Consider the following 26,664-nt stretch of genomic DNA (forward strand, 5'->3'; position numbering starts at 1 on the left):
CATTACAAAGAGTATTCCACCATAAAACCAAAAGTGTATAACACTGAAGTGACAAAAACTGCATTATTATCCTCCCAGGTAATTCTATAAGACTGATATCACCTTAGTAATACCTATTCAATTATTCACAAACTAAATGCCATTTAGCAAAAAGCATGTTAAACTTTTAAAATTTTGTGATCTCAGCCAATTTTCAAAAGAATAAAGAGGAAAAAACCCTAAAACATAAACTATGTTATATTCCACAAAATGGATTTCCTCAAATAGAGATCTTACTGCATAAAAACCCAAGACATTGCAAAAATATGCCATATTTTTTATTAAAGGAAACTGCTTCTAACATTGTCAAAATAACTCAGTTTCTCTACTCAGAAAGTTATTAGCCTTAATGAAAATAACATGTGTATTCAGTGTTGTCGTATACCACTCTCTTAGGTCTAAAGACCTCCAAATTCCTCATTTGAGGGAATATTTGCAACCTGAGGAATTCAAAACACAACGGGGAGAAGCAAAATAAGACCAACTCTCCACCCACACACAAAACCAAGCCAACCCAAACAACCCAGAACTCTTAATTCTCTTAAAATTTCAGTTATCTATATATATAAAAGCCTAAGCCACCATTAGAACCAGACGACCGGCTGGTAGTTATGATGTGCACTGACCACCAGGGTAGCTATGATGTGCACTGACCACGCTCAATGCAGAAGCTGTCTTCTGGTAGTCAGTGCACTTCCACAGCCAACCTTCTGCGGCCAGACAACCTCCTGAGGTCCCTCCCCAACACCGGCTGGCCCTGATCAGCTGATCGCCAGACAGGCCAAGGGACCCCACCTGTGCATGAATTCCTGCACCAGGCCTCTAGTTTCCTAACACTTCTCTTTTATAGCCATGTACCCCATTTTTAGATATCTTTCACATCTTCCTTAATATAGGTCAAATTCAGAGTAGTTATTCAGATGTCAAAAGTGTTTTAATTCTATTGTAAATCTTCCTGTTCCAAAATGAGAATTGAAAAAAAAATTGAAAGCAAGTAATTTAGGTTTAAAAATATGATTCTATCCTGCTTAAACACTGAAGCTTTTATTTCCAAGATGCTACAATATGTAACTATATAAAATAGCACAATAGCATAAAATAGTACTTCCATTGCTCAAACAACTAAAATTGGGGATGATTCGACAACATAATCCTAATTACAGTCTTGCTAATCTAATTAACTTTCAACAAATAAAGCAAAATACTTTTTTTTTTTTTACCTAAGTAAAGTTGATCTTTAGAAATAATGTTTTCTAAGCTGCTTTTGAAAACAGTTAAATAGGCAGCTCTACAGCTCATATAAAATATCTCCTCTTCATTTAGTGGATATTTCTTTGTTCGAGGACTTTCACAAAGCGATGATTTCTGACTGGAGAAGGCTGCATCACTTCCTGGACTGATGGCCATTCTACTAGAAAATAATTTTAAAAACTGGTTTAGTAAATGTTAATCCCCTAAAGTGCAAATGTCATCTTGCCTTTCAAATGGGAGTGGGGGAATCAAGACATCAATCACAGTCTAGTTACTGCAAATTGGTAAACACATATGCAACTAAAGTTTTTAGTTGTAGGGGGGGGGAAGATAAACATTAAAATATGCATAAGGTTGTATTATCTGTTAAACTAGAAAAGTATATATACATATATATATAAACATATATATATATAAAGTATATATATATATATATATATATATAGGAACAAAACAAAGATGTAACAAATACAAAGAAGAAGCATAGGAAAGGAAAAACCTACATCTATTTTCTCAAAAAAAACCAGGAGTCAGTTAAGACTCCTCATAGGATTGTCGTGAGGATTAATCCCATTAATATATGTGAAACATACAGAACAGTGCCCGGCACAAATTAAGTGCTAAAGAATATGTAGATAGAAACTCCACAGTAAAAAGAACGTGGATGTAATGTGATTGGCAGTTGGCATCCACCTCCACAGCAGGATCGAGCAGGTCACTTCACTAACCTTTCCATAATGCAGCCCCACATTGTACATGACTGGATTTTTAAAAATCCCATTTATAGTGTTATCATGAGATTTTACTATTAATAATGTTTTGGGCCAAAACCAGTTTGGCTCAGTGGATAGAGCGTCAGCCTGCGGACTGAGGGGTCCCTGGTTCGATTCCGGTCAAGGGCATGTACCTTGGTTGTGGCACATCCCCGGTAGCGGGTGTGCAGGAGGCAGCTGATCGATCATTCTCTCTCATTGATGTTTCTAACCCTCTATCCCTCTCTCTTCCTCTGTAAAAAATCAATAAAATATATTTTTTTAAAATAAAAATAATGTTTTGGGTTTATATAACACCTCTGCCCATAATTGCTTAAAGAACCGTCATACATCACGATGTATCCCTACTACAGTGGTCAGGCATTTTTAGTCCATTTCACAGATAAGAACATGGAGGGGCACAGAGTCGCCCATTGAATAGTAGATAGCAAAGGTCAGTAAATTTCAGTAACCGTTTCTTCTTTATTCACGTGAATGAAGGCGTCTTGTGCAATAGTTGCTATGAGGCACTAAATTGTGCCGGCGATCTAACAGCTTCCAACATTACTGTACCCAGCTTTGACTTAAAAAAAAAATACATTCCAGCCTAATAAATTGAATATCTCAGGTTCAACAATAAGACAACACAGGTAGGGTCCCCTTCAGGACTCATTGGATTCTGACTCCAGAGGCCTAAATCACTCGCACCTTCTTGAATTATATAGGCCTTTTCCACTTGGGGAAGAAAGATAATAATCGCTTATCATGGATGAAGTACCCTATTTATAATACACAGACCGCCTGCCTGACACTTCCCGATTACACCAGATTCAGAAGGACCCCGCAGGGATGCGGTGTCACAGTCTAGTTACTGCAAATTGGTACCAGTGTAATTAAGCATCCGAGTTTTAAACACATATGCACCTCCTCCAAAAAAAAAAAAAAAAAAAAAGGGAAAGAAAACCGTTCAAAAGAGGAGAAAACGTTCATTTTGCAGCAAACAATTTTAAAATGTAAGGGTTTTTATTTATTCATTTTGGATCGTCTCCGAATACTCCTTCCAAATAAGGCGACTCCCTCACGTGGAAATCCCACGGCAGAAATGTTGCAGAATTCTATTCTTCCCCTTTCGGTGAGGAGAGCCTAGAGTAGAGCTTAAATAACTAGTATATAACGGTGTAACCCCCCTCAGGCTTGGAAACCTCCTTCATTTAAAACTCCAGCCCGAGAGTCAGGCAGGGGCCTAAGGGAGCTCCATGCAGCAAACGGCTCCATCCATAACGGGCCGCGCCGCAGCGAGAAGAATAAACTCACAGGCGCCTCGGGCTCTGAAAGGGCCGAGTGGAAACAGAGAGCTCCCTGCGCGGAGATTTATGTCCCACAGCTGGTCGCGGGCAACATCTCTGTCTTTTTGTGTGCCTCGGAGCAGGAGACTGCATTTTAGAGGTCCATTTCGGGCACCTCCGTGGACCCGGTGTTAGTCTGACAGCGAAGCAAAAGCAGCGGGTGGGGGGGCCAAGCCGAGCAGAGAGAGACCGCGAGCGGATGGCTACCTAATGCCGGTTTACAGACGGAGGGGCGCAGCCAGTTCTCTGCACGGACTCCACCGAAGCCGAAGCCGGACAGACGGACCGCGGCCGTTCTCTAATCACCATGGCAACGGCGCCTCGCTGCCACCGGAAATCAGATGCAGAGCGCCTCCCCCAGAAAGGTCCGGCTAGGAATGTGGGGATCGTTCATCCTCAGGGATCAGAGGTGGTCCTGCCGCTCCTCTTTGCCGGGGCGGGTGTGGCCGGAATGTGTGAGCGAGGAGGCCCTGGGCTGCACGGCAAGGGGCTGGAAGCGGGCTCTGACCGACGAGCCCTCCTCTTTTCCGCGCCGGAACTCGTTGTCGCGGGGACGGTGTTTCCGGCGGGCTACATTTGAGTGTGACACCTCGGAGGCTCGCCCGCGCTTTTCAGGCTCAGGGTTGCCCTCGGGAGGGTCTGTCTTCGGAAGAGGCTGCCGGGGTTAGTGTGATCCGGTGGCAGTGGTCCTCCCCTCGGTGTGGAAATGCCGTAGGTATCGCCCTCCAGGTAGTGCTATTTGCCGGGTCCTTCTGCGAGCCAGGAGAGTTGTTTTTTTTTAAGTAACCTTTTTTTGTTTTGTTTTGTTTTTCTACTTTTCCGAATATAAGCTTGCCTCCTCCGCCGACAGTTCCTGGTGCTTACCTACTGGACACCTCTACCCACCTCTGCTCACCTTCCAGCCGCGGTTACGGGGTACACTTGGTCCACGTGAATCCCGACTGTCCAAGGCTTTTGACTGGCTTTATAGGCTGTGGGTTGTCGTCTGTGATGTATTTTAGTGCTTGGAGTCATTTCAGATAGGGTTAGCATGCCTAGAATGGGGTAGAGTCGATTGGAACACGCCGTATCATTTGCTAAGGCCCGTTCGTGTGGTGAGTTCCTGTAAGCTTGTAGGACAACTCAAGAACTGGGTCTCCGGGACTCTTTCAGCCTCCTCACCTGGGAATCTGCTGTGAGATTCATCCCCCTCCCCCATGTGAGGGTCTACTGGTTCTTAAATAAATTTCCACCTCTGGTATGAGAGAGAGAGAGAGAGAGAAAGAGAGAGAGAGAGAGAGAGAGAGAGAGAGAGAGAGAGAGAGAGAGAGAGAGAGAGAGAGAGAGAGAGAAGGACTGGGTCTCAAGAGACCTGGAATCCAGCAATGAAAGGGGGAAGAGTAGCCAATTCTGGCGTCAGTTTCCTCATTGCTGCTATATAGAAACTTTTAAAAAGCTCAGAAAATAAGTTTTTCTTTGGAGTGGAGGGATTAATATCTAACACGTGAAATTTTCTGGCTGTCCTTGTCCCCAGGTTGACTTAGGTACCCCCTCCTGTGCATTTCTAAAGTAACTTATTCCACTGCGGACCTAAGGGTTCCATTCCCGTCAAGGGCATGTACCTCGGTTGTAGGATTCTCCTCCACCCCCTTAGTGCCCCCAGAAGGGAACCAATCTCACATGGATGCTTATCTCTGTCTTTCCCTCTCTCTTCCAATCTCTCTAAAAACCAATGGGAAAATATCCTAAGGTGAGGATTTAAAAAAAGAAAGAAAAAAATAATAACTTGCATTTGTTGAATCCTTATTATCTGGTACAGTTTTAACAATCTACCTACACATTCTCATTGAATCCTAAAAAGACTTTAGAGGTAGCGGCAACTATTATCTATACTTTCCAGTATATTATCTATACTACATTTTTATTGATTTCAAAGAGGAAGGGAGAGGGAGAGAGAGAGAGAAAGAACAATGATGAGAGAGAATCATTGATTGGCTGCCTCCTGCACCCCCACACTGAGGCCACAGGTTCATAGGTCTATGCTCAACCACTGAGCCATGCCTGCCGGGCCAATTATATCCTTAAAAGTTAAGATTATTGAAAAAGTTTTGCTTTTGCCTCAGGATTAATCAAGAAAACTTGCCTTCCTACTGCTGCACTTTAAAAAAGTCCAGTTAACACTTTTGTGAATCTTTAAGGATGATGTAGCAAAAGTCCTGCTAAATAGGAACACAATGGAAACTGGTGTGCATTTGCTTAATAAGTGGTGATACCTATGATCCCATTCTGTATAGATAGTGGGGAACCAAAAAAACGATTAAAAGTGGAACTTTTGGGTAATTGTTTTCCTAACATACTAACAGGTACATGTTATATTAGAATTGTCTGTGGTACAGATATTCCGACAATAAATACATAACCTTAAAGTTGAGGTTGACATCATAGGACATATATCTGACACAAATTTATTTTTAGAATACCGTATTTTCCGGCATATAAGATGACTTTTGAAACGAAAAAAAAAAGCCTGCTCAGATTGGCCAGAGTCAGAGAGGCGGTCTATTAAAAAAAGAACTGGTGTTGCCTCGGAAGTGGGGGGTAGTCTTATACAGCGAATATAGGCCTAAACCTATGTTTTAACTGTAAAATTAGGGGGTTGTCTTATACGCCAGAAAATGCGGTAGCCATTTCTGTTCATTAAAAGATTTCTAACTGATAAGCATACTCCTGTGAAGTAGCTGGCAATATTATCATCCTTATTATAGTGAGGAGTAAATGGAAACACTGACATGCCAAATCATATTTTTATTTTCCATTCAGAAATTTCCTACTAGTTTACAGGCCAGTATTAAGTTTATGAAGCTCAGTGAGTTTGTGATTTGCCTAACTTTAGGGGAAGAATTTGGCAGAGCATCAAGGCTCCCTAAGTCTTTTCTGCTTTACTTATTTTATCTTCCTACCTCCTCTCCCCCACACATTCTTACCCTCAGCTCAGCTATTCAAATTATATGTAATCTAATGTTTTAAAAGTCATGTAAGATGTTGGGTTGCAGTCTTGATCCCCAGTAGGGGTCGTACGGGAGGCAGCCGATAAATGTTTCTCTCATCATTGGTGTTTCTATCTGCCATTCTCTTCCTCTCTGAATTCAATAAAAATATTAAGGGGAAAAAAGTTATAAGTCCTGTAAGAGAACCTCAAATGATATCATTCTTAATTCTTAATTAGGATCAAATGATAAGTTCACTTTTTTAAGAATAATTTCTTTTGTGTTAAAATACACCTCATTTGAGTGGAATTGTGTAATATTTGTCCTTTTGTAATTGGCTTGTTTTACCAAGCATAATGTTTTCAAGGTTCATCTGTATTGTAGCATGTGTCAGAATTTCCTTTTTTTCTTCTTATCCTTACCCAAGTATATATTTTTATTGATTTGAGAGAGAGAAAAAAAAAACATCAATCAGTTGCCTCCTGTACATACACTGACCAGAGATCAAATCACAACCTAGATATGTGCCCTGACCAGAATTGAACCCCCAACCTTTTGGTGTATGGGATAATACTTCAACCAATTGAGCCACCCAGCAAGGGCAGATTTTCCTTCCTTTTTAAGGTTGAATAATATTCCATTGTGTGTATGTATATGTGTATGTGTGTACCATTTTGTTTATTCATCTGTGGATGGGCATTTGCATTACTTGTATTTTTTGGCTATTGTGAACAGTACTGCTGTGAACAGGGGTGTACAAATATCTGTTCATGTCCCTGCTTTCAATTCTTTGGGGTATATACCAGAAGTGGAATTGCTGCGTTAGATGATAATTCTATGTTTAATTTTATGAGGAATTGCCCAAGTGTTTTCCAGAGCAACTGTATGATTCTATAGCAGTGCATATGAGTTCTACTTTCTCTGCATCCTGACCAACACTTATAATCTGTTGTTTTTATAGTCGCCATCCTACTACCCTGTTTCTCCGAAAATAAGACAGTGTCTTATATTAATTTTTTCTCCCAAAGTTGCGCTAGGTCTTATTTTCAGGGGATGTCGTATGTTTCCATGCACTAGGTCTTATTTTCGGAGGATGTCTTATTTTCGGGGAAACACGGTAGTTGTAAAGTGGTTCTGATTTGCATTTCCTTAATATTAGTGCTCCTCTTAATATTAGTGATGTCGGGCATCTTTTCATGTGTTTATTGGCCATTTGTGTCTTTTTGGATAGATGTCTATTTGAGTTCTTTGCCTATTTTTGAGTGCTCCATTTTTTTTAAACCAAGGTAGTAACCACAAAGGCTACTTATAACTTTACAGAACTATCAGAGATATATCACTTTTAATTGCTAACTATTACTGGTAGCAGGAGAGTATATACCTTAGGAAAATAGCCCATATATCTAAGTTTTGTCTGTATTTCCTTTATAATATGTTTTATTCGTCTCTTCCTCTCTGTTCCTATGAACATTATCCTAATCTGCTTGACATCATCTCATGCTTGTATTACAGTTGTATCTGGATACAAGAGTGGGTTAAAAACAAAACATGTAAAAGCCTATAGTAGGTGCTTAATTTAATAATTGATATCTTGACAGTGAGCTCAGTTCTGATAGATGGTAAGTAAGAATAGATGGTCATAAATTCCTCCAGTAAGTTTGCTCTTCCTTACCTTTTCTTTAGTCCTTCCCCTTCAATTTAACAAAGATTTATGATGCATAAGACCTAGATCTGAGTTCTTTCACTTGAGCTGTGTGATAGTGGTCAACTTGTCCTTACTGAATTAGCTAAGTGATTTCTTTGATTTCTCTAATCTTCTCTGTTAATTTTTTTTTATGATTCTTGTAAATATTTTTAGCTTTTGATTATTGGGTACCTGAATTATCTGAAAATTACATTTCCCACCATAAAATATGGTTTAGATTCTCACTAAACTGTTAAACTGGGAGAGGCAATTTAATTCTCACTTTCACATATTTCCTTGGACTACTTAGGTCAGCCTAGGACCTAAACTAGAAGCCTTCAAATCCAAACATTCAGTTTCATTCTCTAGGAATTAACCAGGAATAATAAAGCAAAAATATTTTAAATAGTTAAGAAGTGGGTGGGGTTTTGTTTCCTTCTGAAAGATAGTATTGCATCTTTTTAAAATATATATATTTCTTTATTGATTTCAGAGAGGAAGGAAGAAGGAGAGAGATAGAAACATCAATGATGAGAGAGAGAATCATTGTTCGTCTGCCATTTGGCATCGAGCCCACAACCCAGGCATGTGCCCTTGGCCAGAATTGGACCTGGACCCTTCAGTCTACAGGCTGATGCTCTATCCACTGAGCAAAACTGGTTAGGGCACAGTATTGCATCTTAACATCATTTCAAAATAAAGGATAAAAAAAAATGCTGTACTGCATACTTTTAATTTTTTATTTCTACTTTTGAAGTTTCATTAAATGCCAGAACATCTTACACACCTGAGTAGGGTAACGTACAGTGTGTCCCCCTAAAAATACACACTTTTTTCTTATAGCTCAATTGGTGCTTTCTTTTTGGATTTAATCCATTGGAATGAATAATTATTCAAAGTGGGACAGCCTGTTTATTCCAAAACTAAATAAAAATACTCTTTTGGGGTTATCTGACATTTTACTTGTCCTTACCTCTATTATTGCTTCATTGAGAATTTATATTACGTTGATTTCAAATAGACTTTGAAAATATATAATTAATTCTTTTTTTTTTCTTTTTTTTTTTATTTATTTATTTATTTATTTTTTTAAATTTATTTATTTATTTTTTTTACATATTTTAATGATTTTTTTTTGCCCCCCTCCCTCCCCCATATCCCCTCCCTCCCCATAATTTTATGTCCATTGGTTGTACTTATATGCATGTATACAAGTCCTTCGGTTGATCTATTATCTCCCCCAGATCCTCCTCCCCTCCCCGCTGTAATTTGACAATCTGCTTGTTGCTTTACTGTCTCTATATCTATCTTTTGGTTCATCAGTTTATAATGCTCTTTATTATCCACAAATGAGTGAGGTCATGTGGTGTTTCTCTTTCATTGATTGGCTTATTTCACTCAGCATGATGTTCTCCAATTCCATCCAGGTTGCTGCAAATGATGAGAATTCCTTCTTCTTTATGGCAGCATAGTATTCCATTGTGTAGATGTACCATAGTTTTTGGATCCAATCATCTGCTGACGGGCACCTAGGCTGTTTCCAAATTCTGGCTATTGTAGATTGTGCTGCTATGAACATAGGGGTGCATATATCCTTTCTGATTGGTGTTTCTAGTTTCTTGGGATATATTCCTAGGAGTGGGATTACTGGGTCAAATGGGAGTTCCATTTTCAGTTTTTTGAGGAAACTCCACACTGTTCTCCACAGTGGTTGCACCAGTCTGCATTCCCACCAGCAGTGCACGAGGGTTCCTTTTTCTCCGCAACCTCGCCAGCACTTGTCGTTTGTCGATTTGTTGATGTTGGCCATTCTGACAGGTGTGAGATGGTACCGCATTGTTGTTTTGATTTGCATCTCTCGTATAATTAGTGACTTTGAGCATGTTTTCATGTGCCTTTTGGCCTTCCTTCTGTCTTCTTTTGAAAATATTCTATTTAGGTCCCTTGCCCATTTCTTAATTGGATCATTCATCTTCCTTTTATTTAGTTGTATCAGCTGTCTGTAGATGTTAGAGATTAAACCTTTATCAGTGGTGTTATTTGCAAATATGTTCTCCCACACCGTGGGCTTTCTTGTTGTTTTGTTGATGGTTTCTTTTGCTGTAAAAAAGCTTTTTATTTTGATGTAGTCCCATTTGTTTATTTTCTCTTTAGCTTCCATTGCCCTAGGGGCAGTATCAGTGAAGAAGTTCTTTTGGCATACGTCTGAGATTTTGCTGCCTGAGGATGCTTCTAGTATTTTTATGGTTTCCCGTCTGATGTTTAAGTCCTGTATCCATTTTGAGTTTATTTTTGTGTATGGTGTAAGTTGGTGATCTAGTTTCATTCTTTTGCATGTGTCTACCCAATTTTCCCAACACCATTTATTGAAGAAACTGTCTTGACTCCATTGTATATTCGTGCCTCCTTTGTCAAATATTAATTGAGCATATTGATTTGGGTTGATATCTGGGTTCTCGATTCTATTCCATTGATCTATATGTCTGTTCTTGTGCCAGTACCAGGCTGTTTTGAGAACAGTGGCTTTGTAATACAGTTTGAAGTCCGGTATTGAGATCCCTCCTACTTTACCCTTCTTTCTCAGGATTGCTGTGGCTATTCGGGGTCTTTTATTGTTCCAAATGAACTGTTGGAGAGTTCTTTCTAGGTCAGTGAAATATGCCCTTGGTATTTTAATGGGGAGTGCATTGAACCTATAGATTGCTTTAGGAAGTATGGACATTTTGATGATGTTGATTCTACCAATCCATGAACATGGTATGTTCTTCCATCTCCTTACATCATCCTCTATCTCTTTTTTCAATGTCGTGTAATTTTCTGCATATAGATCCTTTACTTCCTTAGTTAAATTTATTCCTAGGTATCTTAATTTTTTTGGTGCGATGGTAAATGGAATTGCTTTTTTAGTCTCTGTTTCTGTAGTTTCACAGTTGGTGTATAGAAATGCCATGGATTTCTTGGCGTTAATTTTGTATCCTGCTACATTGCCAAATTCATTTATTAAGTCAATTAGTTTCTTAATGGAGTCTTTTGGGTTCTTTATGTACAATATCATGTCATCTGCAAATAAGGATAACTTTACTTCTTCTTTTCCAATTTGGATGCCTTTTATTTCGTCCTCTTGTCTAATTGCAATGGCTAGTACTTCCAGTACTATGTCAAACAGGAGTGGCGAAAGTGGGCATCCCTGTCTTGTTCCTGTTCTTAGAGGGAATGGTTTTAGTTTTTGCCCATTGAGTATAATGTTGGCTGTGGGTTTATCATATATAGCTTTTATTATGTTGAGGTATGATCCTTGTACTCCCACTTTGTTAAGAGTTTTTATCAGGAAAGGGTGTTGGATTTTATCGAATGCTTTTTCTGCATCAATTGATATGACTATATGATTTTTATCTTTCAATTTGTTTATGTGATGTATCACGTTTATTGATTTGCGGATATTGTACCATCCTTGCATTCCTGGAATAAATCCTACTTGGTCATGGTGTATGATCTTTGTGATGCTCTGCTGGAGCCGATTTGCTAGGGTTTTGTTGAGGATTTTGGCATCTATGTTCATGAGGGATATTGGCCTGTAATTCTCTTTCATTGAGTTGTCTTTATCTGGTTTTGGTATTAGGGTGATGCTGGCTTCATAAAAGGAGTTTGGAAGTGTTCCTTCCTCTTGAATTTTTTGGAAAAGTCTGAGGAGGATAGGTTTTAGTTCTTCCTTGAATGTTTGGTAAAACTCTCCTGTGAAGCCATCTGGCCCTGGGCTTTTGTTTGCTGGAAGCTTTCTGATGACTGTTTCAATTTCTTCCCAAGTCACTGGTCTATTGAGATTTTTAGATTCTTCCTGATCGAGTTTTGGAAGTTTGTATTTTTCTAGGAATATGTCCATTTCCTCCAGGTTGTTCAGTTTGTTGGAATAGAGTTGTTCGTAGTATTTTGTAACAATCCGTTGTATTTCGTTGGGGTCTGTTGTTATTTCACCTCTTTCATTTCTGATTTTGTTTATTTGGGTCCTCTCTCTTTGTTTCTTAGTTAGCCTGGCTAGAGGTTCATCTATCTTGTTTATTCTTTCAAAGAGCCAGCTCTTGGTTTTGTTGATCTTATGTATTGTTTTTTTGGTCTCTATGTCGTTTATCTGTGCTCTGATTTTTGTTATTTCCTTCCTTCTGCTTACACTGGGCTTTTCTTGTTGCTCCTTTTCTAACTCTTTGAGTTGTAGAGTTAGATCATCTGTTACCCCTTTTTCTAGTTTTTTGCAATAGGCTTGTAAGGATATGAACTTCCCTCTCAAGACTGCTTTTGCTGTGTCCCATAGATTTTGGATTGTTGTGTTTTCATTGTCATTTGTTTCCAGGATGTTTTTAATTTCTTCCTTGATTTCTCTGGTAACCCAGTCCTTGTTTAATAGCGTGCTGTTTAGTCTCCATGTGTTTGATTTCTTTGGATTATTTTTATTGTAGTTAATTTCCAGTTTTATGCCATTATGGTCTGAGAAGATACTTGATATGATTTCTATCTTCTTGAATTTGAAGAGACTTTGCCTATGACCCAAAATGTGGTCTATCTTTGAGAATGTCCCATGTGCACTTGAGAAGAATGTATATTCTGTGGCTTTGGGGTGGAGTGTTCTGAAGATGTCAATTAATTCCATCTGGTCTAGTGAGTCACTTAGGATCGATATTTCTTTGCTGTTTTTTTGTTTAGATGATTTGTCGAAGGGTGACAGTGGGGTATTAAAATCTCCTACTATGATTGTATTGCTATTAATCTCTCTCTTAATGTCCTCCAGCAGTTTTTTTATGTATTTGGTTGCTCCTGTATTGGGTGCATATATATTTACCAGGGTTATTTCTTCTTGTTGGATTGTTCCCTTTAGTATTATGAAATGGCCTTCATTATCTCTTATTATGTCCTTCACTCTGAGATCTAATTTGTCAGATATAAGTATTGCTACCCCAGCTTTTTTTTCATTTCCATTTGCCTGGAAAACTTTTTTCCATCCCTTCACCCTCAGTCTGTGTGCATCTTTTATTCTGAGGTGGGTTTCTTGTAGACAACAGATGTATGGGTCTTGTTTTCTTATCCAATCTGTTACCCTATGTCTTTTGATTGGAGCATTTAATCCATTTACATTTAAGGTTATTATTGATAGGTACACATTTGACGCCATTTTTATTCTATACCCGTGTTCCTTCTTCACTTCCTATTTCTTTATTTTTACAGTAGACCCTTTAGCATTTCTTGCATTACTGGTTTGGTGGAGATAAATTCCTTCAGTCTTTTTTTGTCTGTGAAGCTCCTGATTTCCCCTTCAATTTTGATTGATAGCCTTGCTGGGTACAGTATTCTTGGATTCAGACCCTTCCTTTGCATGACTTTGTATATTTCATCCCATTCCCTTCTGGCCTGGTAAGTTTCTGTTGAGAAATCAGTTGCTAGTCTGATGGGGGTTCCTTTGTATGTAACTTTCTGTCTCTCTCTGGCTGCTTTTAAGATTCTTACTTTGTCATTGTTGTTTGCCAATTTGATTATAATGTGCCTTGGAGTCTGTCTTCTGGGATTCATTTTGCTTGGGACTCTGCGAGCATCTTGGATTTGTGTGGGTTTTTTCTTCTCTATTTCAGGAAAGTTTTCTGTCATTATTTCTTGAAATACTTTTTCCATGTCTACCTCAGTTTCCTTTCCTTCTGGAACCCCTATTATTCGAATATTATTTTGTTTTGTAATGTCCCAAAGCTCCCGTAGGCTCTCCTCCTGCTTTTTAATCTTTTTTTCTAGAAGCTGCTCTACTTGGGTATTTTTTTCCATCTTATCTTCTAGCTCACTGATGCGGTCCTCTGCTTCCTCTAGTCTACTCTTGATGCTTTCTATTGAGTTCTTCATGGTAGCGATGTCATTTTTCATTTCTTCTTGGTTCTTCTTCAATTCCTCATGGTTCTTCCTCATTTCTTCTTGGTTATTGTCAAATTTCTCTTCCATTCTTTTTAGCCAGCCTATGATCATTATTCTGAATTCTTGCTCTGGTAGGCTGCTTACCTCGGGCTCGTTTACTTCCTTTTCTGGTGATGCCTGCTTTTCTTTCATGTGCGGACTATGTTTTTGTCTCCCCATGGCCTCTCTTCTCAGGATGTCTGGTTATGTGGTGTTCCTTCTCCTTTCCGTGGGTGACCGAAGAACTCCCCGGATTCCACGCGCCCGTGCCGATTCGGGCTTCTCAGCTGCTTGATGGACCTCCCCGCTGTGTGTTTTTCCAGGCCTCAGGGATGCTCCTCCTTTCCTGGTAAGATGGCGCTGCCTTCTCTCCGCGAGAGCTCGCTGGGAGAGCCGCTGCAGCCGCGGCAGTGCTGGCCTCTTGGTCAGGAAATCTTGTCCAACGGACCTTTCCTTACCTTCCTAGAGAATTCCGAAGCCCCTTAGCTGCCAATCAACATTCCCTGAGCGACTCAGACGCTGTTTCTATCTGTTCTGGGACCAGAGTCAGAACAAGTCCGACTGTTCGGTCGCCATCTTCAAGCTCCGCCTCCGAAAATATATAATTAATTCTTTAAACCAGTTTAATTAATCTCAAGAAATAATATTATGTAATAGGCTAATATACAATAGAAGTAATAGCAAATTTAAGTGAACCTTTTCTAGATAAAATTTTTTAATTTAATATTTAATGAACAGTAATTTCTATAAATTGTCCATCCCTTTTATTTTTCTCACTCCTGTCACTTACTTGAAAGTCAGTAGTCAGTCATTTATGAATAGTCATTACTAGAATATATGTTTTTGTTTTCTAGACTGCAGCCTTTAGCTATAATACAACCTTTTTTTCCTAATGCACAAATTCTCTAATATTTTAAATAACAATTTCTGTTTCTCAGGGATCAAGAAAATATTTATAACTCTGTATTTGTCACTGGGAAAACTACTTTTAATTTATATTGACCTTTTTCTCCTATGAGCATTTAGTCTGCATTCAATAAAATGTTGATGACTGCTCTTTAGAAGACAGCTGTATGAAATAAAGTATTATAAATATTCAGCTTTCCTTTCTAAGCATTGTCACCAACAGCTGGGCATCCAGTTTAGCAGAACAGATTTTGCACAGAGAGAGCCTGGCATCTTCCTGAATCAGTTTAGTGAAGGAGACAAAAAATAGTTTCATATGGATTGGGGACTTATAAAGACATAGAGCATCTGTTCTTCAGTTAAATCATAGTCTGATAACATTGAATTATGGTTAAAGCTACAAAATGTGGAAAACTTGTTTCACTTTGCTCATATCTTTATTTTAATACCTAGTGCATTATTTGTGCAAATAATGTACTTTCAGTATCTCCATTGAAGGTATGTAAATTATTTTGCTCTTCTGTATAATTTTTATTAGTAGTATTTTAGAACACACAAATAAGTAATTTTTACTAAGATCATTTTATAATATGACAAATGGTTGAATTGTATGATAGTGCATATATAAAACCACATATGCATAAAAAGATTCATTTAAATATTTAATTATGATTCCATCTTGAAATATGCTATTTTTAAAAGTTTCATTGAAAATTGCTTTCTTACAGTATTTTACTTCTGAAAATTGCTTTCTTACAGTATTTTATTTTACTTGGAGAAATATAGATTACTCTTAAATATTTCGTTACTTAAAGCACAAGTCTAAGATTTCTTGAAATATTTTGTTTGCAGTGTTAAAAGATCACTGAAATTGGATGATCCATTTGAAGCACATGTAAGTATTTACTTATGAATTTATAATTGCATAGTAAGATTGTGTTCTTAATTTTTTAACAGCTAATTTACCTTACTAAATATAAAAGTCATTAAAAAACATTGTAGCATAATTGTGTTTGGTACATCATTTTATGCATATAACACGTTTTTGTAAATCTAATGTATGGAAGTTCCCAGCCAGCTTAAGGTTTCATTTAAGAAGCAAATTATTTAGAAATACTATGGAAATAATTTAGTAGAAATTAATTCATTATTTGTAGAAAAATATTCTGCCACTTAAATGCACAAGAAACAATATGGGACAATGGTAATGTTTTAATCTACATTCTGTAATCTTATATAATATCTGAAATAAAAACATTAACAGCATTTTTATATCAAAAATGTAATTACCTTTTTCAGCTACACTGGCATGATTAAACAATAAAATACTAACACTGTAATAAATTTCACCATGGTTGTCACAATGAAAATAAAATTGTACTGTTGCTATCACTTTTTGTAAATCTAGTCATAGCATATTCCCAATGCCAGCATATCATGACATATGTTAGTTTATTATCTTTTCATACCAATATGGATCTAGATACAAACACTAATACTGAGATACTTACAGCCTCAGTAATCTTAAGTGCAAGTAAATTGGTGAGAAAGTAAATTAAAACAAATAGCTAGTCAATAAATAGGCTACTACAAAATCCCATAGGAGAATATCATTTCAAGAAATGGTTTTATATGAAATTCTTTTTTGAAATACTCACTGGTATTTTAACAGTTTACCAATTTTAAAAGATCCTAAATGCTTTTTTAAAAAAATTTAAACAAAGGTGGCAAAATACTGCAGTGCCACTAAAAAAAATCATTAGCAGTGTAATTAGCAATTTAGGATACCATTATCCAACTTGCTCTGTACAGAATGCAGCTGTGACTGTAATTCTGCATCTGTTTCTTTGGTCAGAATGGTATTTGGGTAGATGAGTAGTCCAGCTTCAAATGGAATACTGTTCTTTCCTGCCCCAAAACTGTTCTTTGGGAGATGGTAACATTATTCGAATGAAAAAGAATAGCCATTTAGGAATTTATCCTCTTTGTGAAGTACAATTGTCGTCATAGTAGGCATTCTCTTTCTTTCTTTCTTTCTTTCTTTCTTTCTTTCTTTCTTTCTTTCTTTCTTTCTTTCTTTCTCTCTCTCTCTCTCTCTCTCTCTCTCTCTCTCTCTCTCTCTCTCTCCCTCCCTCCCTCCCTCCCTCCCTCCCTCTCTCACCCTCCCTCCCTTCTTTCCTTCCTTCCTTCCTTCCTTCCTTCCTTCCTTCCTTCCTTTCTTCCTTCCTTTCCTTACCCCCACGCCCTCCAGATTACAATGCATCAAGGAAGCCAGTGCCACAGCTAATATCCTATATTAGAAAAATACATTGTTTTGTTTGGCCCATTTCTGTACTTTTAAACCAATTGACTTAACTTGGCCACCACCTTCTAAATACCAGTTTTCAGTATCCTCACATGGGCCTTCATCATTTATCTTCTGTTTTCTGATTTGTTTCTGATGTTTTCAGCTTTTGTACTCTACCTAATCATTTGTTAGCAACTCTATATTCACATTTTAGGTCTGATAGCTTTTGTGCTACTGCTAAGTCTAGTCTTCTCTCCGTAGCTGCATTTATCCTTCCGTCTACTCCAGAAACAACTCAACCCTGAAACAGCCAGGCTCCCAAGAATCTACCCACATGTCAGTGATCCCATTGAGGCTATCTTAGCCCATGCAAAGGAAAGTCAGACATGAAAAAAAAAAAAAAAAAAAAAAAAAACACGAAAAAAAAAACACATAGAGCTAGACTTCTAAGAGTATATAATTGCTGTGAAGCTATAGTGGAACTAGTAGTAATTTTTGGTCATTTTGCCTGACCAATCTGATACTGAAGGAAAAAGGGTTTGATGTCAAGGAGAGGAGATAGGCCATATATGCCACTTGTTTGAAGTGGAGCCTGTTTATCTTAATCTGCTATTTCCTCTCATAGATATTGGGAATTTTTATATCCCAGTTTCCCATGGAGCTACAGATTAATGCTCCATGATGTTAGGGCAAGTCTGCAAAAGTCATTTTTAAATCATTCTCCTAGTTGGGGAAGCAGAGATATGGATCATCCCCTGTGACCTTTCTTTAATATACAGGATGTATACTGCAAGTACCACTACTTACTGAACCTTCCAAATTATTTGGGGATAGTGAGGAGTCCTGAAAGTTTCAATTTATCATCACCTACAGTATTTGGGCTGCTCAAGTTCTTGTCCTCTAAGAACTATTTCTTGATGAATTTTCATGACCAAAGATTAATTATTTATTACAAACTGCTGCCATTACAAGTCCAGATGACATAATACATACAACTGGCTATCTGGTTGTAGACCTGGCCATCTTGACACAGTCCCTTTCAGTCCATCTCATAAAAGGAATGAAAGAAGCAGATGCTACGGATGGGAAGGGAAAGAGCATACTTCCTGCTAAGGCAAACTCAGTCAGCATGCTGCTAGAAATCTGGAATGGCAGTTCAGGTTTGGGGGAGGTTTGCTGATTTGCACATAGATTATTACCGTATTTTTCGGACCATAAGACGCTCCGGACCATAAGACGCACCAGTTTTTAGAGAAGGGAAATGAAGAAAAAAAGATTCTGAAACAAATAGTGTCCTAAAATATTTTATGTGCATTAAAACCCAACATCACAGTCATAAACACATGTAATCAACCCTGTAAAGTAAACAGCAGCATTTAGAACCATTTTAGAGCTGGGCAAGCACACAGAGACCACACAGAGCCGGGCAAGTAAAAAAACTTTTTTTAAAAAATATATGTGTCGGCTATATTTGGACCATAAGACGCAGGGACTTTTTCCCCCCACTTCTGGGGGGAAAAAAGTGCGTCTTATGGTCCGAAAAATACAGTACATTACTATTGGTAGGATACTTCTAAATCTGCTTATTTCCATGGCCTATGCTTGTCTTATCTAAGATAGGTCTTCTGAGCATTAGGAACTTTTATAGCTCACTCTAGAGACTCATTGCATGACTAGTGCAAGAATAGGCCTTCCTTCCCCTGGCTTCACTCCTGTGTTGAGCATCTGCCCCCTGGTGGTCAGTGCGCATCGTAGTGACAAGTCATTCCGCTGTTCATTCAATTTGCATATTACCCTTTTATTATATAGGATATATATACACATAGATATATTTATGTACATATGTACAGTCATGCACCACATAATGAAATTTCTGTCAAAAATTGGTGTCATATACAATGTCCCATAACATCGTAATGGAGCTGAAAAGTTTTTGTCACCTAGTGATGTAACCATCATAACATCATAGTGCAGTGCATTGCTTGTGATGATTTTGGTGTAAACAAACCTAGTGTGCTGCCATTCTTATAAAATAATACCACATACAATTGTGTACACTACATAATGCATAATAATAAACAAGTATGTTACTGGTTTATGTATTTACTACTTTTATTGGTATTTTAGAGTTTTCTCTTTCTACTGGTAAAAGAAAAAAGTTTGCTGTAAGACACTATGCCATGTTATGCCAGCCACAGCTTCATACATCTCATGTTTACTTTGACTCTTGATTGCATCATTTTTTCTGGCACTTGATTTAATCCCATGTTGTTTTGAATAGTAACATGCTATCTGGGCTTGTAAGTCCCAGACATGTCATTTCATCAGAATATTCTTTAATATGCATTTCTAGTAGATAATTACTTCTTTCATGACCATAGTGCCATTACACCTTGCAAAATTAATAGTAATTCCTTAATAATATCTTTCACCCAAGGTAATATTCCTATTTCCATGGTTGCTTCAAAATGTTCTTTTATAGTTGGCTTATTTAAAAAAGAAAAAGAAAAGGATCCAAACAAGGTTGATACATTATAATACATATTTTAAGTCTTTTGGGAACTTTTTAAATGTTACTCTTTTTCTTGTAATTTATGTTTTGAGAAAGACAGATATTTATTTAATAAGCATCTTCCAAATTCTGGTTTGGTTAATCAACCAAAATCTTGTGGTATCCTTTAAATGATTTCTCTATTCGTATTTCCTATTTCCTATAGAAATGGTAGTTAGAGATAGAAGATTGATTAGATTCTAGTCCAAATTTTTGGTAAGAAGTGTCCATAGGTAATCTATATAGTTTCTATTACATCACCTCAAGAGGCACAATGGTCTTCTTGATGTTCTTACTCGTTTTTTCTACTGTTCCCTTAAGTTCATTGAGCATTCTTATAATCAGTGTTTTGAACTCTGCATCTGTTAGATTGTCTCCATTTTGTTACATTCTTTTTTAGAGTTTTGTTCTTTTCTTTCATTAGGGACATGTTTCTTGGTCTCCTCATTTTGACAGCCTCCCTCTGTTTGTACCTATGTATTAGGTAGAGCTGCTATGTCTCCAGGTCTCCATAGACTAACCTTATGTAGTAGATGTCCTGGGGACTCCTGGGAGGTGCAGGTCAAGGTCAGTCACTGAGTGTGCCCTGCCTAGGGCTACATGGCATGAGCTAGAAAGAGATCTGCAGAGAGCTGCTAGTTGTGCTGGACTTGGAAGTGCCTGGGAGAGCCAAACCATGAACCAAGGTTGGCCACCTAGTGCTGGCTGGGTCTAGGGCCTCTTAGCAAGAGGTGCCCAAGGCCAGATGCTGCTTGTTTGAGAGATTTTAGGAAAGTTTGCAGCATGAGCCAAGACAAGTAGTTTTATGGAAAAGCCACTAGAAACTGCTTACAAATGCCAGTATTCTTAACTCTTCCAGTTGTGGGATACTAATCAATAGGCCATGTCCTTCAACATTTAGGGGGTAGTAGAATGGAAAGTCTCAGATCAATTCTAGGGTCACTTTTAAGCATCTTTAAGGTTTAAAAATTAGAGGATCTTGATAAACTTTCAGAGGGGGGAGATTTATAGAAGTAAAATTATGCCTTCACTTATATCAATAGGCAGATTTATAAAAATTATTTATTTACTGAAAAATATTTAGTGGGATAGTATGTATTACTCTGCATTTAATAATTGTAGACAGATATTTTTCCTTTTAAACAACACAGATGACTAAAAAGAAAAGCAAAAGAGACACCTCAGTATTTTTAAGGTGAGGGAAGAAAAAATACACACACATGTGCACACACAAAGACTTATTTTATGAAAGCTAGAAAATTGTTTTCAAGGAGAAAGGTATGATCTATAGTTACAATGTTTAGATATTTGGCAATTGGAAAAAATAATTTTTTCGTGAAAATAGGAAAACAGATTGACATAAATGTACATTATGGTAGTAACTTTCATTTCTTGTACATACACAGTGAAATAGTTCTGGACAATAAATTCTTGGAAAAGTAGGGTAGGATTGGATAAATGTCATAGTTTATGACTGAATACATATAAGCAGGTGAAAACTCAAGATGGAGAGGTAATAACCACCTGATAAAGAGACTTAAAACCCTTTCACCCTACAAAAAAGATTGTGTTAGAGTTATAACTTGATATTGTAGTTGGATTTTTATTTTTTTTTAAGATATTGGTTACTTTTGTGGCTACTATGGGTACATAAAATAAAGAATGGAATGTTTTTGTTTCCTCAATAGGAAGTATTTGTCATTTAAAATCTTAACTGTAAAATAAAGTTGATGTTACAGATTTGGGAACTAATACCAAGATTATTGAAAAATGTGACACAGACAACTATTTCTGCCATGGTGTCTTAAAAATAAAGAATAGTTGACAATGGATAATTATATAACTTTCAAGACAGCTATCAAGCTAAGTTCAATTCTACAATGTTGGCAGCACCTCAGACCTTTCCTTTATCCTCCAAATCTACCCTATTATGTCTGTTTTACATCTAGACTTCAGGTCTTTCATAATTTTATTTTCATTTATCTAAGCCTCACCTTTTGCTCTCACCAAGAATTGTTTTGTGAGGTTACTGCAGCCACTTTGATTTTTTCTCTCCCCTTAATTCCTTTAGCACACATACAACCTTACTTAGTATCTGAGGCCAGAACATTTTATTTTATTTCTTTGTATACATTAGTTAGCAAGTGCTGGTTGATTAGTAAGCATTATATTATAGAAAACAATTTCACAGGAAATTCAGAAGAGAAAGCAATTAATAGGGGTGTTTGGAAGAAGTGGGTCATAAATAGGGACCTAAACCAAAGACTAAGTTCCAGGGAAGATAAGAACGAGAGGGCTAAGGTTAGGTGTATATAACCTAGATACTGGGACTACAGGTGCCATTTAATATTGGATGAATGAACTAAAGAATGAATGTGTAGCCCTAGCTGGTTTGGCTCAGTGGATAAAGCATTGGCCTGCGGACTGAAGGGTCCCAGGTTTGATTCCAGTCAAGGGCACATGCCTGGGTTATGGGCTTGATCCCCAGTAGAGGACATGCAGGAGGCAGCTAGTCTATGATTCTCTCGCTTCGTTGATGTTTCTATCTCTCTCTCCCCCTCTCCCCTTTCAGAGAAGAACTCTTAAATAAATAAATAAATAAATAAATAAATAAGAATGAATGAATGTAGAGTGGCTTCTCCAAATTGTTCTTTTTTTTTTTTTTCTATTGAATTTATTGGGGTGACATTGGCTAATAAAATTACGTAGGTTTCGGTGTACAATTCTATGATACATCATCTGCATATTGTTGGACTGTTTCTTTTAAGTCATTTATTCATCACACAGTTTTGAGCCCTAGGGTACAAAGATGAAAAAGTGATATTTATTTTCAGGAACTCAAATTTTAGTGGGGCAGACAGAAACTTAAAAATTTGCTAGCTCCAATAGGAAGTATGAGAACACAGAGGAGGGAGCTGCAGAGAGGATTTGTGTAACATAGGTCAAATTCTCAAAGACCTTAAATACCATACTCAATTGTTTGAACATTATTTTGGTTATGAATAAGACAAGACACCGTGACAGAGCAACTGTGTGCAGGTTCAGGACATTACTGATTCTTCCTAAAATTTCCTTGTGGGATTTATTATAAAATCTGAGAGTTTCCCTGGCCTAGCCCCATTATTACTTCTGGTTCAATTGACAGCAAAAGTCAGGATATAATTGGGAAAGTCAGCTACCTCTAGCTTTAGCTTGTTTGGAAATAGTATCTAGAAGGTAATAAACCTTTAATGTTAAAATGTTATAAATATCAAATCGAGATGCCCTAGTTAGTGTGGAGACCTAAAATATCTACATAACTTGAAAAACAGTGTGCACTTTGAAGGTAATAATTGAGTATACCTAAAATCCAAAAGAAAGAACAAGAAAAAGAGTATGGGTTAAATTTTCTGAGTTTTCAAAGATATTTTCAAAGATCTATAACTAAACAAGTATTTTTGTCCCAAATTAATATTTATTTCCAGTCATTTGAGTCTTCAAGAATCACAAGGAAGAGAAGTGCTACCAATTATTCTCCATCAACTGGAACTTGTAGATTGAGCCCATATGCTTCTCCCATAAGCTCTAAAGAACAAGAGCACAAAAATGGACCTACAAATGGTTAGTTAAACATTCTTCCCACTGATTGTGTTATTTTTCAGGTTATTAGTTAAATCAAAATTTTGATTTAATAATACATGGATATTACTGCAGCTGATTTTTCTCTTCTTAAAGAATTCAACATAGAAAAGGGTAGAATAAAGGTATTACTACTTTGGACATAAATGTAAACTTTCTAGGCACTTATTTTAAAATGCTGCTGCAGACTTTGTTCCCTTTCTATTCCATCCATTAAATAGAAATTATGGCCTGACTGCCTTCAGCTACTATCAATTATAATGGTTACAGATATGCCTCTTAACAAGCTATCCATCATGTGCATAAATTAAAGGGCATATAATTCAGGTACTGCTGCACTATACAGTTTAAGAATGATGCTTCTAAATGTTATTTTTATACATGTTGTCCATTTAGTTTTATTCATATTTTGTGCTTCTTTATATAGCTGCCTTTATTATATTTCATTTCCTTCTCTTTTTATTTTATTTTTTTTACTATTTTGAATGCATTTGCAAAATGTTTGTAGAATTTTTCATAAGAGAATAACCTAATTTAATACTAATTTTTTTATTTTAAAGTATTGTTAGTTTAAATTTTACCATATACATATTTTTTCTTCTCTGGTAGTTTACTGCTAAATGTTTGCTTAAAAGATATAGAAATCTAGATTTCATAGGTTTAATTTTTAATACTGGAAAAGGTTATGAATCAGTGGCATGTCAAGTTTCTATAATATAAAATTTTAAGTAGGCTCAAATTTAATAAAATATATTTAAGATATGCTATGATTAGCCTAATTCATATTTTATTTTTTCACATTTATTGAGTGCTAAGCATATACTAGAAGCTACACAGAAACAAAGAAGTCTTCTCATTTTACCTAATTTGTTGTAATGAAACCCATAATGAGACCTTAAACTTTTAAGTGACATTTATTTTACTTTAATCAAATGCTTTTTATCTTAAAGCTATCATGGTTAGATTTGCTTTCACAAAAATATCTGAAGATGTATACATTTTCTTCAAGTTCTAGTGTTTTTTTTATACACTTGATATAACTTAGGTTTAAAAATAAAAATTAGTGCCTTAGAAATGGTGCTTCTCTATACTGAAATGTGAATAGATTTTAAGTGGATCTGTATTTAATTTCCATATTGAAATTAAATATGGACTTAAGGGAACATTCCTTTTGCCTATAAAAAGACTGGTCACATGATTCCAGTTGACATTTAAGTGGATAATTATCACAGATTATAGTACTAAGTAAGCTCTTTTTTAAAAAGTCATATAGCAAGGTTTCCTGGGGAGCTGGTAATATTCTATTTCTTAGTCTATATTGTGGTTACACTGGTTCACTCTATAATTATTCATTAAAACTGTGTTTTATATACTCTTTGTTATATGTATCTCACATACAGAAGTCTCAAAGGAGGAGAATTCTGTCTAGGCTCTTATATCAGATTATGTCATCTTATACATATTTTAGAAATAAGAAAGCCTGACTCTTATGAAATAAATTAAGTTATAAATGAAGTCATAACTTCAACAATCCTCACTTTTTAAATATTATACAAAACATAAGGTACAATTTTAATACACACTTTTATCTAACATTTTCAAGGACATTTGAGGCACTACTCCTATCATACTTGGGATATAATTCAAAACCTTATTATGACTTTTAAGGCCATACATCATCTAATACCTGAGCATATCACCTGGCTCATTTTCTACTAACCTTCCCAAGTTTACACTACTTTAGCCATTCTTTCTTGCTATTCGTTAATCATGCTAGGCCACTTTCCACCACAAGGTCATTGTACTTACAGGTCTCTTATTCTGGGAGACCCTTGCTCAAGGTATTGATATGTACATTCTATATACATCTGAACTATGTTGTATGTGAACAGATTACTTAATATTAAATGTATTTAATCCATTTGTAGTTATGAAAAGAAGAAAATCTGATTCTAAATCATCCCTCTACTTATTCTACATGGGCCAAAAATGGGTGACCGATTCTATCTCACGCATTTAAGATATAAACACACATACATATTCATTTATTTATCATTACATATATACATATACATATGTATTATATATGTGTGTGAGTGTCATTATATTGCTGCCCTCTCCTCCCCCTTAGCAAATTTCTCCAAAATTTCTTCCTCTACTCTGAAAAGCAAAAACTGTTTTTGCTTTTCAGAGTAGAGGAAGAATGGTACATTTTTCTCTCCTTACTCCCAAGAATGCATCAGACTTATTTTTAGATAATTAAGGTAGCGGGATAAACAATAAATTTATATAAAGTGAGTACTTATAAGTTACATAATAGATCTATAGAGATCACCCATACTGTGACAGTATAACATCACAGAGATATAAAGAGAATATGATCAAACAATGAAGGAATATGATAGAGGAAGGAGCTCCAACCTATGTCAAATAGGAGTTCCACAAGTAGGAAGTAGAGAGAATGGGGCAGAACCGGTATTGTAAGATGAAAAGATTATACTTTTTTTTTAATGTTCTCTATTTTAATTAATAATATGGTAAAGATTGATAGATCTAACTCATATAAAACAGAGGCTTTATGGAATTCTCAATTTTTTATTTATCTTTATTGTTGAGAATATTCAGATGTCCCCTTTTATTTGCCCCTTGTTCCCCCTCCCTTCTGCTCCCGCTCTCTAACCAGGCCTTCACCACACTATTGTCCATGTCCATCAGTTTTTCATAATTAAGGAAAAATAGAAATTTTCAGATTAGGGTAGTATGCTTAGTCTGAGCAGGATGAACTAAAACAAATCCATACCTAATCATATCTTGTTGAACTCTAGAGAATTAAAGACAAAGAGAAAATTTTAAAAGCAAGGGAATGACAGACAGATAGTAGACTTCTCATCATTATCAATTTACCATTACAGCAAGGAATGGATTAATAATACCAGCCTGAAATCACAGCTGATTTTTTTATTCAGAAAGTGAAGATGAAATAAAGGTATATTCAGATAAAGTCTAAGAATTTACCATTAACAGATACTCCCTTGAAAGGATTACTGAAGAATGTACTTCCTAAAGAAGCAAGCCAAACCCTCAGGTAAAGAAATGGAAAGCAAAGCATACTGGTGAAAAATTAATTAGCAAACAAATTGGTAAATCTTAATTATAAACTTAATGACTAAAATATGAATACAAATGTGCTGACTATAAAGCAAAAGACAAACAATTTGATGTGTGGAGGGTTAAAAACAAAAATTCCATAATAGCATAGGAGATAGATGAGGGAGCAGAAAGGAGTTTGTGATTTAAGATCCTTAAAATTTTCAGGGAGTAGGTGAAAAATCTGTAAATTGA

At 36.5% G+C, this 26,664-nt stretch overlaps 2 protein-coding genes across 5 annotated transcripts in view; one reads left to right on the forward strand and one right to left on the reverse strand.

Annotated features, from left to right (window-relative positions):
• EFCAB7 (EF-hand calcium binding domain 7) overlaps positions 1 to 3,838 on the reverse strand; it is a 48,404-nt gene extending 44,566 nt beyond the window's left edge. For 2 of the 3 annotated variants that reach the window (XM_045584507.1, XM_036446200.2), the window contains exons 1-2: positions 3,596 to 3,838; positions 1,260 to 1,450 (exon numbers count right to left, since the gene is read on the reverse strand). In XM_045584507.1, the coding sequence (XP_045440463.1) occupies positions 1,260 to 1,446 (187 nt within the window). In that variant the 5' untranslated portion in view covers positions 1,447 to 1,450; positions 3,596 to 3,838. The remainder of the gene's footprint in view (positions 1 to 1,259; positions 1,451 to 3,595) is intronic. The other variant, XM_036446201.2, reaches the window with a different exon arrangement.
• Positions 3,839 to 3,971: 133 nt separating this feature from the next.
• LOC118723654 (integrin subunit beta 3 binding protein) overlaps positions 3,972 to 26,664 on the forward strand; it is a 48,581-nt gene continuing 25,888 nt past the window's right edge. Inside the window, exons 1-3 of one of the 2 annotated variants that reach the window (XM_036446204.1) lie at positions 3,972 to 4,099; positions 15,719 to 15,761; positions 23,169 to 23,304. In XM_036446204.1, coding sequence (XP_036302097.1) covers positions 4,095 to 4,099; positions 15,719 to 15,761; positions 23,169 to 23,304 — 184 coding nt within the window. In that variant the 5' untranslated portion in view covers positions 3,972 to 4,094. Of the gene's footprint in view, positions 4,100 to 14,265; positions 14,310 to 15,718; positions 15,762 to 23,168; positions 23,305 to 26,664 lie in introns of those variants that run through there. The other variant, XM_045584508.1, reaches the window with a different exon arrangement.

This window comes from Pipistrellus kuhlii, unplaced genomic scaffold, assembly GCF_014108245.1.
Source record: "Pipistrellus kuhlii isolate mPipKuh1 unplaced genomic scaffold, mPipKuh1.p scaffold_m20_p_2, whole genome shotgun sequence".
Classification (NCBI taxonomy): domain Eukaryota; kingdom Metazoa; phylum Chordata; class Mammalia; order Chiroptera; family Vespertilionidae; genus Pipistrellus; species Pipistrellus kuhlii.